At 47.1% G+C, this 12,494-nt stretch overlaps 1 protein-coding gene across 1 annotated transcript; it reads right to left on the bottom strand.

The window, feature by feature from the left end:
• Positions 1-289: 289 nt before the first annotated feature.
• On the bottom strand, positions 290-7,820 carry TMEM271 (transmembrane protein 271). The gene has a single exon (XM_082205094.1). The coding sequence runs from the start codon at positions 7,703-7,705 to the stop codon at positions 6,587-6,589; it is 1,119 nt and encodes a 372-aa protein (XP_082061220.1). The 5' UTR covers positions 7,706-7,820; the 3' UTR covers positions 290-6,586.
• Positions 7,821-12,494: the final 4,674 nt, after the last annotated feature.

Genomic DNA, 12,494 nt, shown 5'->3' with positions numbered 1-12,494 from the left:
TTTAATTTAACAAGTTTAATACTTGAGTGTAACACACAGCTCTCGTGTCTTCCCATTCCCCACCCCTGAGCACTAATCTTTGGAACAACTGGAGTTTTAAGACAATTTCAAACTCCAAAACAGCCACCTAAAGCATCTTTACAAATAAAATTAAACTCCCTTTGCTTATATATGGCCATTTTTAAAAATTAAAGTTTGTGCCTAAGTTTTTCACAGTACAGTTGATCAGAAAACCTGCTTAATTTCCCTATTTAAAGTACAGGTGGAAACCTTTTTTTTTTTTTAAAAAAAAGTCCCAACCATGAGAGATATATGCATGTGCTTAACTTCCATGTGCAAATCAATGGGACTTAAAAGTGTTGAGCTTTCAGCTAGGTTGTGAGGTGTGGTGCCTTTTTCTGCACTGAAAGATGCTTACCGCAGAAATTTTCATGTTTGGTGTTCCACTTTAATGTGCTTAATGTAGCAGAGACATTCGAGGTGGAGTGGGTGGGTATAATATTGCCATCTTGCTCTGTTTGGAAGCTTCCCAGAAATACTTGCTTGGCTCTGTTGGGAAAAGAGTGTTGGACGACGTGGTCCAATCAAGCATAAGCAGTCCTTTCAATACCAGGTGCCCGTTCCATCTAAAGAGGAGGACATTTAATCCCAGTGAATTCAATGGAAATGTTTCCAAGCACAATTCAAAGTGCTGGTGCTGACCTTTAAAGTCCTAAACTTCTTTTGCCCTGTATACCTGAAGGAGCGTATCCACCCCCTTGGTTCAGCCCGGACACTGAGATCCAGCTCTGAGGGCCTTCTGGCAGTTCCTTCATTGCGAGAAGTGAGGTTACATGGAACCAGGCAGAGAGGGCTTTCTCGGTATCAGATGTCAAGGATATAAACAACTGATCTTTAGATGATATCTGAAGGCAGCCCTGTATTGGGAAGTTTTTAATGCTTGATGTTTTACTGTGGTTTTATAAATCGTTGGAAGCCGCCAAGATTGCCTGGGTTAACCAAGTCAGATAGGCAGAATATTATTATTATTATTATTTAATTAATTAACAACAATCACTAGTTTTAACCCCTTCACAATGAATAGGACAGTAAATGCATAACTTTGGATGGACTCTCTCTCTCTCTCTCTGTCTCTCTCTCTCACACACACGTGCACCAACAAGCACCTCAAAATATTTCTTTTAAATTAAAGCTGAATAAACAGTTGTTAAAAATAAACATTGCAAATTTGAGGTTACTTAACGTGAATATACGTTTTGGTTTTCTTAATGGCCACAAGAGCCCAGCCAAACTGAGGTATGAGTCAATCCGATTCAAAATGGAACTCAAGTTAGACATGAGAAAAGTCCCATCACATCCCTTTCAATAGGGTTTGGTTGTGACTGATGTTTGCTGAATTGCTCCCACCGTACTATTCCCACAAAAAGATGCAATTCAGCACAGAAGCTTCCTGGCTTACTTCTGTAAAATAGGACAATGTCCTTTACCCATAATGGCAAATTTCCATGCACACACAAGACATACAGTATAGGTCTGTGACACTTTCGATTACATCTGTTCTTTTGGCTTGGGGAGGGAAATTTATGCATATATGCTGGGCTATATCCAAGTAACTTGGAGTAGACCCAATTGAAATGAATGCAACTTAGTCATAGTCACTACTTTCTATGGGTCTACTCTGAGCAGAACTAACACTGGATGCAATTTGTTATTTTAAAGGCAGGGTAGGGAGACTGATAGCATGTACAGTGTATTCACATAACTGGTAGCCTTCTCTGCCCTGGATTTAAACTCCGAAGCATAGACCTAGCACAGTCAACCAGGGAATTATCTCATGGGACTCCCATTAAAATGAATGGGAGTTGTTCAAGAGCACAGTACTATTTAAGACTGCAGATCCCCTTCAGATCAACAATGGATTTCACAATAGAGGATTACGCCTTTGGTTTGTTTATTTTTTACTGTGGGTGGTGTGATTCTGAATAAAATAAATAAAATAAAAGCGCTCTGTGAAATCATGAAGTCCCAAATGATAGGGTGGGACTTTATGATACATTCTAGTGTAGAGTTTCTCCAACTTTGTTTATGGTGAGCCCTCTTAAATCTGGAAGCATGCTGCCTACGATTTTCCCAAACAAATGTTTTTTTTTTAAAAAAAAAACCTACAAAAACAAGCCTGTATAACTTGTGATCCATCATTCTGAATACAGTGCAACAACTCCAAGATATAGATCTGTAAACTGCAATGATTTAGGCTGCAGTTTGCAAAAACTAGCCTGATGGGTCCTTAGGGTTCATTATGTCTATGGATTTTGCTTTGAGGTTTAGACCTAGCTCTCACACAGGATGGTAAAATCCCTGCCCAGACCGCACCACTTCAGCTTGCTAATGCTGGAATATATGACTAAATTCTCCTACTCACAAACAAACAAAACCCCAGCACATAAAAACTGGTTAGTGAGAAAACCATGATTATGATTAGCACGTAGGTAGATGCTTTTGCAGCCACAATTAGCCATGTGAGCCAGCATCTACATAGACCAGATACGTGCTTACCTTCTCATGCACAGCTTGAGATAATGAGGCCTCTCTCGTTTAAGTTTTTCTTTCTTTTTTAAAGGATTCCAGACAGAGCATCTCAATCAGCTTATGCTCTGGCTCAGTGAGATGGTTTGAGGGCTCCTGTTTAGAAGCCAGTTCCAAAACTTATGGAAGCCACTATGACTGCATTCATGCTGAAATCAGGCTAACTGAACCGTATAGGACTACAGGGCCAGCTTAAATATGACAGCTTTCTTGGAGTGTATTGCATTTCCATGTAGGAAAGAACATGTAAAGCACAAGTAGATTGGGACCAAACAGTCTGCATGCTCGCCCCCAATATAAATGCTGTCCATGTAGGAAATCTGTCATTATTTATAGCATTCTCATGGTCTAAACTGCTCATCACAAACCAAACTGTTTCTGGACTGCACTACTACAGGTTTCAGTTATGGGATCACACATTTGAACACTCCATAATAAAATAAAAAAATTGGAACGTAATAGAATGTTAGCATGCCTGCAGAAATGGCTAGTCTAGGAGCCATTTTCACCCTAATGGGATTTTAACACACACACACACACACACACACACACACACACACACACAAACACACACACAAGCAGTGCTATTTTTTGTAGAAAAGAGGTGCTGGAAGTCACCCTGAAAGCCTCCCTTGTTCTCTTATAATGGCAATGGCGCCCACTTAAGAGGGGCCAGAACTGAGTTCTGGTGGGGGAAAAAGCCCTGTACTTATGGTCTGCCTAGCCCAGGAACAGTTTTAACCACATGATTAGCTATTTGTCTGGACCTGTTCTCGTTCTTCTGAAAGATGCCAATATGAATAGCGCATTGACCACACCCTTTAATGTAGGAAGAAGTATGCAATGTGAGCTTTTAAAAAAAGAAATTTGGTTGTTTTTATTTAGATACTTCAATAGGGATTTCAAAACTTAATTTAGGCACCAGTTTATCTTACAAAATTCCTGGCCATATATACATCCAAAATGCGGCCTGTCTGCACTGTAGTTAAGGGGACACGATTTGCTAGGAACTTCTCTTCCAAGTATCCCTGTGAAGAAGATGGGAGGAGTACACGGGTAAAGCCATCCTGTTCTACAACTCCTATTCATTAAATAAAAATAAAATGTGTTGGAGATGTTTCTTGTGGACTGGGCCCAAAAGGATCCACGGAGATAGAATCTATACTAGTCTAGAGAGTAAAGAAATGAAGAAAGAAGGAAGTGCAGTACTTCAAACTAGGTCTTATGCACTAGATAAACATTGTGCTTGCTCTCAGCAAAGGAGAATCTTTTACATAATTTATAATAATAACAGTGGCTCTAACCTTTGAAAAAATGTGAAGCTACCTTGTGAACTGGATTAGCTGCTTTTGATCCAGTTACCTAGGGTGCAGGTTTTGCTTAGTTTTTAAAGGTATATAGTTTTAAATGGTCTAAGGCATATTTTTTTTTGCATTTTTAGATTATACAAAGTGTGCAAGTCGAAACAACTTCAGATAACAAAGTAGTGCAGAGAGGCTTTTACCACTGTTGGACTTTTAATCTAAGGCTGCAGATTTTGAATTTGCTCAGATCCTTAATCAAAAAATAATCTTCTGTACATCGCAAAAATAGGACAAAAACTGTTTTCCTTTAACACTGTCTCTGTTGATAACGCTCACATTCCACAGCAGTCTCCTAAAATGAATTATTATTAATATTTATATAGCGCCATCAGTGTACACGGCACTTTACAAAGTAATATAAGCAGCAGACAGGTCCCTGCTACAAGGAGCTTAACGAAGGGGTGGAATTTTAAATGGAATTCTGTCTTAATACATAGTAGCAAGAATAATAGGGGAACGATATGAGCTGAAGTGTCTCTCTTTCATCCCTTTGAACAGCTCTAAATTAAGCCTTCCTTTTTATGCCAGTGTTCCAAAAAAATAAAATAAATTAATTGCCTTCCCTGCGCTACCTGATTCATTGACATTCTCTAGCAGACTGTGGGCTAAACCACCCACGATGCCTGAGATTTGTGACCAGATCTCACAATGCACCTTTCTTTCATTTTAAAACAGGTGCAATTGGCTCTGAATTTGATAACTGCAGCTATGCTGGTATGTGTGTGTTTGTTTCCCCTCTCGCCAGTTTCCCAATTTAAATTGCCCTGGAATATGCTTTTAGCCTCACAGAGGGAAATTCCAGTATTCTAGAAGGGCTATGTAAGCCATTTCTAGGCGTAGGGCATTTAGATCAGAGAAATGATAAAGATGAAAACATTAAATGCTTTCCTCTTCCAGCACTGCTATTCAAAACAAGGCTGGAGCCCTTGCACCTGTTTAAAAGCAAAATGAATGTCATGAGAGTCGATCACGGGTCTCCTGTGTCACTTGTGGCTTTGCCTCCAAAAGAGCATTTTTGGTGAAACTATTAAAATATCTAGACAAGAGTTTAGTCACTATAATCGGAACCTTTTTAATGCAGTATTATTATTTTCAATGCTCACCTGTTGAATTCTGCCAGAATATGTTTTTTTTTTATAAACCATACTTCAAAGGAGTTTGGGTAACTCCGCTGAAAATTGTGACCATCAGTTAAGGCTGCTTAAAGCATATATAGATATATGTATATATTATGTATTTATATTTAAATAAAAACTTATTATTCAAGCTTCTCAGATTAATTAATCGGTAACACTAAAATGAAACTACTTACAAGAATAACTGGCTGCATGTGTACAAAATAGGATTAGACTGTTTTAAAACAAAATAAAAAATAAATATAAGCCCTGCTTTTGCATTAAAAACACAGAACCTGTTTACAAAAAGGAATGTATGAGACGATTTGGACTTTCCTTCTATTCAATATAGCATTTCTATTGTAGTAAAGGAACTGATTTGTTAATTCTACGTTGCAATGACTTTACCAAACATTTTCACTATAGACTTTTTGAAAGCTTTTACAGTAAGAAATTATCAACAAAAAGCAGGCACATTAGTGTACAAAAATGTTGCTGTTGACTCTCTCCCCCCCCCCTTTTCGAAAGTGCAGGTTTATCACGTGCATCTTACAAGACCAACAATGGTTTTAACTCTCACTGAATTTTAAACTTAAAACATAAAATCTCCCAGGAATACTGTAAACATAAGAGGCTTGGATCAAAACTGCTCTCGGTCTCTCTTCATGGTTAGAAATATATTTGCTTGAGAGGGAAAGATTCATCCTTACATTTTGTGTGTGTTTTTCTTGTTCTGGCTGGCTTTCTAACGACACAATTTTGTAACTCTTAAAGCTGAGGCTATCATGAAGATTCATTTGAAGGGGTGGGGGCCAGGTGTGTGGGTAAGCCAGGCTGATTCATTAAAACAAAGCAAAACAAATCCGAGCCAAATATGACTGTGTAAACCAACCCTGAAATGTTCGCCATTCAATCAATATCGAAGAGACGGATGAAAAGATTCCATCAGACTAGGGGGAAAAAAGGGATAAAATTAAAAGGTACTAAAAGCATCATCCCCAAGTAGGCCCAGCCATCTTTAAGAAACCCAAGAGAAAAATGCACTTTGCTAAAACCTCTAGTATGTAGCTATAGATTTTAGTGATAGAACCAAAAGGAGCAGGAAAAGAGAAATCTCGACAAGGACATATTGGAGAAACCTCCAACAGGTTGCAAAACACTGGCAACTTTCTGAAACTCTGTTCAAGACTTCTCCATCAAAGAGGCGATGAAGAGAAAGTGTGCCTGGTCTTCAGAAAAACGAAGCCAAAGTGGTCTGGACCAATGTTTCAACTTGCCACCAGATCCGCCCCAAGAGCGTGCACCAGCCTTGTCTCATGCTAGGTATCTTACGGGCACCTTCCTCTTTAGACGGAGGGTTCCCGGAGGAGTCCGCACTACTACTACCACCTGTGGCTTTGGCCTCACCTTGTGCTACTACTGATCCTGCCAACAAAGTGTTCTTGCTCTGCCCCAACTCGCCTCCTGCTGCCCCTTTCGGTCCAGCAGGCCGATTGTCCAAAGGGCGCTGTCCGGTGGTGCCTAGATGCGGTTGGCACAGGGCTCCCTGGGATAGATTTCCTCGTAGGCTGGGGGCTGCTCGTTGGGCAACGGGTAGCAATACGGGTAGGACACCTGGAGGTCGGGGTCCATGGGCGAGTAGCCCGGCAGCTCGACGGAAGGGTGGCCTCCGCAGTGCACCTCCACGCCCGCCTCGTCGAACACGTGGAAGACCCCGACGTTGATGTACGACACGGCCTGGAAGGCGCAATCGCCTCCGGGGGACACATCGGGGTCTTCGCTGGAGAAGATGGAGCCTTGGCTGGGGCGCTGCGGACGCCGTCCAACGCCGGTGCCACCAACGCCGGTGCCGCCGCCCCCGGGACCCCGGCGCCTTCGCCGCCGCCCACCCGCCACGTGGTGGTCGTGCCGTCGGCGCCGCCGTCGCCGCAGCCCCCTCTGCTGAGCCGCCTTGTAGTTCTTGACCAGCAGCAGGTTGAGCAGCCCCAGCAGGCACTCGAGGGCGTTGAAGATGGTGGAGATCACCAAGCCCCGCTGGTAGTCGCGCAGCTTCTGGCAGCGCAGCGCCGCCGCCGAGCCGTCGGGGCTGCCGCCCGCAGGCCTGGCCCGGGCGGGCGCTGCTGCTCCTCCAACTCCGGCCTGCAGGAGGCAGTAGTGCGAGTACTTCTTCTCCACCAGCGACACCGTGTCGCCGTCGATGACGGCGCCGGCGAAGGCGCTCAGCACGCCCAGCATGAAGACCAGCGCCCCCAGCAGCAGGAAGTTTTGGCGCCCGTTGGCGGGCGCCTTGGGCGGCGCCTGAGGCGGCGCTTGGGAATCCCCGCTGACCGGCACGGCCACCACCTCGCTGCCCGCGTGGCCGCCTCGAGGGGGCGCTGCGCCCGCGCCCTCGGCGGAGGCTCCGCTGTGGTCGTCGGGCTGGCGGCAGCAGAAGAGCGCGGAGCCCAGCAGCGAGAGGCCGGTGGCCAGCAGCAGCCCCGAGTAGAAGGCTCCGGCGGCGCTGCCGAGGCGGAAGGGCTCCCCCTTGAGCTCGGAGCCCAGCGAGAAGCACTTGAGGCCCACGGCGGCGGCGCTCAGCGCGCAGGCGAGCAGGAGGCAGCTGGAGAGCGCGGCGCAGGCTCCCCGGACACTCCACTTCATCCTCCGCGTCTCCTCCGCCGCCTGCGCCTCCTCCTCCTCCTCCGCGCTGCCTCGCCTCGTCCGCCTCCCACCGCCTGCGCCTCCTCCTCCTCCTTCGCCTCCCTCCTGTCCTCATCCTCCCGTGTCCTCCTCGGCGCCGGCGGCCTTTGCCGGGGAGGCGGCCGCCGCGCGCTGCGGGGACATAATGCTGCTGCTGCTGCTGCTGGCGGCGCCAAGAAGGGAGCTGTGCAAAGGCTCCGACGACGACGACGCCGTTGCTCGGGCTCTCGCTGCTCCCGCCACAGCGGCCGCCGCTACTGCTGCTGCTGCTTGCCGCTTGCCGCCGCCTTCGCCTCTCTGCAGGCAGCCGGCAAGCACGGCTCGCGCGCACGCTTGCTTCTCCCTCCCCGCCCCGCTGCCTCCCTCTCTCTTATCCAAGCGGCGGCGGCTGCTGTTGCTGCTGCTGCCGCCGCCGCCGCCGCCGTCTCCCGCGCTCCGCCGCCGCCGCTGCCGGGAGCCAATGAATTATTGATGGCAGCAAGTTCCCGCTCGGAGAGGGGCAGCCACGCGCTCGACGACAGGGGAGGGGCCGGGCCGGCGCAAGTGGGGTGCGCTGGGATGGCATGGGGGGGGGAAAGAGGTTTCTCCTCTTTGCTGATGCAGACCTCGGACCACCTCCCTCTCCCCCCCCCCACCAGCTCAGTAGCGCCGTCCATTCGCACCCAACCGGGAGGAGCGCGTCGGTGGGCAGGTGGGCAGAAGCGGCGCGCGCGCCGGGGGCGCACTGGAAAGTTGGAGAAAGGTCAGCCCGGAGATATTTCCCTCGAGGGCACCACGAGCGCCGTCGTTTTTTCGCGTCTTCTCCCCCCCCTCCCCAAAAAGTGGTAGGTCCGTGCCCCCCCTCCCCCGGCTCCCTTCTTCCACCCCCAACTGAGGTGAGAACTTCGAAGTCTCCTGCACCCGGCAAAGTCCTTCGCGCCCGAAAGGAGGCGCCCGAGTTACCTCGGCGAGAGGCTTTCCGCTGGGTTGCAACGAAACGCAGCCCCGGGGAGCGGAGTTAGCTTTGGAAAATAAAGGGAAAAAAAGTGGGTGGGCGCGTGGGGAAGGGGGCCTTTTCATTCATCAGGAACGTGGTGATGAATCTCCGCTGCCTCCTCAGAGCTACACCTGTAAAGCGGGGCGGCGGGGGGGGGGAGGGAGAGAAGAGGAAAGATTCCCGCCCCTTCGAAGGAGCTCGTGGCATTGTCGCGAGTTATTTTGATACGCGCCGCTGTCATTTTTAGCACCGAACTCACATGCCGGGGGAGGATGTTTTAGAAAAGGGCGAGATGGGATGTAATTTAAGCAACCGGGAAGAAGCGGAAATTGGCGAGCGGCATGATGCGTCGGGGAAATCGGGGACGGAGGCCGAAAGTGCTGGTGAAGTTTAATAATAATCATAATACATTTTATTATTTATTATTAAAATTATTTTATTATTAGCCCCTAGTGCTCAGGTTGTGCTATCAATGGCTCTCTTCCGCCTCCCCTTTGCGGTGCATCTCTTTGCAAGTTTTCCTCTTGGGTGGGGGGCACTAGCCCCCTTGAACTCGGGGGGGGGGTGTCTTTCTTCGGACTAAGCATGCATAATATCGGGGTGCACATCTCCCTGGAGTTGCTGGTGACCAAATGATGTTTTATTTACCGTTCCTCATTCTTCCTTAAATGATGATCTTACTCTTTCCCTATAGCTAATAGCTGTTGCACGCTCTCTGGCTGGCTGGTGTTTGGCAAGAAATGGATGGAGCAGGAGCGAGCGAGGCTTTGACGAGCAAGAGAAAGCAAACGCCCATGGAGGAGCCTATAAACAGGCTTCTGTCTGGACTCTGCTGCCCCCCTGAGCTTCGGGCTCCAGGGGGAGAGATGCGTGTGTTTGAAAGCAGAGGGAGGCGAGGACTGAACTGACTAGAAGGGGCGCTTTCCATCTCCCAAGCATCGCCTGTCAATTAAAAAGGAACCGTGGAATCAACATGGGGAGGTGACGGAAGGCTTTGCGCTCCTGACAGGGTGGCCACGTAGAATCCGCTTTTGCTGCGCTTCGGGACTTGATCTCTTTCCTTTTCCCTCCTCCCTTCGCTTCTCCAGAGATTTTGATCAGGAGCTTCTGCTGCTTAGCAGTCGGAAGAGATCAGCTCAGTCTCTTCGGCACATTCCTTTCCCTTGCTGGGATTTAAAAAAAGGAGACGATACCAAGCGGTTTTCATACCAACAATTACTCAGCATGCCGAAGACCTTAAACTCCCTTTAATCCAGTTTCTCGTTCACATGGAAGGCAGAACAGGAGGAAGGAATATTCCCCATTAAAGAAGCCGTATATGCAGCCCCTGCTCCACAGTGGTCCCCCCCCCCAGCATTAACAGCTGATTTTATTTGAGGTTGATTTGCATTTCAAAGCTCACATGCAACGGAGTTGAGTATTTAATAGGTGGCTGTTTATTAGATTTCATTTTAGAAGCCTGCCAAATACTAATACAATGATGACAGACTGACTTCGAGGCTGAATTTCACATTTGGAGTTCAGTCGAAATATCTAATAAAAAAAAGTCCACATTCAACAGCTGAATATTACAATTGGAATTTTTCAGACCTATAAAGAAAATACAGCATAGACAGAGGTTTTCAGTCACCAAGAGTTATGCTAAAGGTGCAGAGGGAGATATTACCCACAGAATCATAGAACTGTAGAGGGACCCCAAGGGTCATCTAGTCCCACCCCCAGCAATGCAAGAATCTTGACTAAAGCATCCATGACATGACCATCCAACCCTCAAAGGAAGGAGAGTCCACCACCTCCTGAGGGAGTCCATTTCGTGGTCAAACAACTCTTATTGTCAGAAAGTTATTCCAGATGTTTAGTTATAATCTCCTTTCTTACAACTTGAAGCCATTGGTTTGGGCTGTACCCTCCAGAGCAGGAGAAAACATAAGCATCTTCCATGTGGCAGCCCTTTAGATATTTGGGGATAGCTATCAACTTTCCACTCAGCCTCCTTTTATCCAGGCAGGGTATAAAACAAACATACCAAACTCTCTCAACCGTTCCTCATAAGGCTTGGTTTCATTAAGTGCAAGTCAGGTTAAGTAAACCTTAAGTGAGAAGTGACAGCAGCCACGAAATTAAAAGACACCTGCTTCTTGGGAGAAAAGCAATGACAAACCTAGACAGCATCTTAAAAAGCAGAGACATCACCTTGCCAACAAAGGTCCATATAGTTAAAGCTATGGTTTTCCCAGTAGTGATGTATGGAAGTGAGAGCTGGACCATAAGGAAGGCTGATTCCCGAAGAATGGATGCTTTTGAATTATGGTGCTGGAGGAGACTCTTGAGAGTCCCATGGACTGCAAGAAGATCAAACCTCTCCATTCTTAAGGAAATCAGCCCTGAGTGCTCACTGGAAGGACAGATCCTGAAGCTGAGGCTCCAATACTTTGGCCGCCTCATGAGAAGAGAAGACTCCCTGGAAAAGACCCTGATGTTGGGAAAGACTGAGGGCACAAGGAGAAGGGGACGACAGAGGACGAGATGGTTGGACGGTGTTCTTGAAACTACCAGCATGAGTTTAACCAAACTCTGGGAGGCAGTAGAAGACAGGAGGGCCTGGCGTGCTCTGGTCCAGGGGGTCACGAAGAGTCGGACATGACTAAACGACTAACAACAACAAGTGAGAAGTGTATCAATTTCCTATCCCACCTCTATAGTCACCACACTCTGCAATCTCTCTCTCCCTCCTGCCCCCCCTTTTTATGTAAAAGTGACCAATACTTGTAGGGGTTTTCTCATCCTTCTGTGTGGAATAAATTTCCTTCAAAACATGAGGCTATAGGTTTCCTTTCAGCTCACAGATTCCTCATTAGATGCCTTATTCTGTACTGTGCCAGCAGTCTCTCTTTCTCACCACCACACTGCGAACACTTTGCGCTCACACTCTCTCTGGTGCTTTAGCAAATAGTTAAAATGTGCCACCCAAATACGCTACCCCAGCCTCTGAGTGGTGTGAGATTCCAGGTGTTCCAGGAGCTAACCCAGTGTTCATTTTTCCTTTTGGGAATGAGGCATGACGGCAACTGTGATGTCTTTATGATATTTACTTTATTTACACATATAGACAACCTGAGCCTATGATGAAGAGGTTCACAGCATTGACACACCAAGAGGGTCTTCTTTCTCCTATAGCCACAGCCTTGGATTCAAACAGAAATCAAATATCATGCTCTGCCTCTCTGACTTTTCAGCTTGCTGCTTTGCGTGCTAAGAGGAAGGCACGCTTGGCAAACCCTCACTGTGATCAACCAATGTCCCCACTGTGGAAGGACATGTGGTTCTCGAATTGGCCTCCACAGTCACTTACGGACTCATTGTTAAAACGGTGTTTACGGAAGACAATCTTACTCGGCTACGAGTGATCGCCAAAGAGAGAGAGACTTTCTACCTCACATAACATAGACTCTCCACTCTATACTGTGTTTTTTGTCCTTCTAACTATGAGCTGGGGGAGGAGCACCACCCATTTGCCATCTCACAGAGAGCCCCCTCTCCTTGGCTTTCTTAATGGCCCATCACCCAGGTGATTACTTGAACACAGGAAGTTAGCCTTACTTGAGTAGCTTTTAACACCAAGGATTAGGGGTGTCTGGCACCCGTAGACTCACAGCAATGCATATATTCTCATGCAGCAGGATGCATGCATGTTTCTTACTCCCATAAAAGTCCCTGGTTGTAGCAGAGGAGTCTACACACGGCAGCTCCAGGTGACCAGATCATCATCATCAT

Source organism: Podarcis vaucheri (assembly GCF_965113315.1).
Source record: "Podarcis vaucheri genome assembly, chromosome: 17".
Lineage (NCBI taxonomy): Eukaryota > Metazoa > Chordata > Lepidosauria > Squamata > Lacertidae > Podarcis > Podarcis vaucheri.
The sequence above is the reverse complement of the archived record's forward strand: the minus strand, read 5'-3'. Positions and strand labels throughout refer to the sequence as shown.

Excerpts from the sequence above, each read along its gene's own strand:
- TMEM271 (XM_082205094.1), bottom strand. The coding sequence starts at position 7,705 with ATGAAGTGGAGTGTCCGGGGAGCCTGCGCCGCGCTCTCCAGCTGCCTC.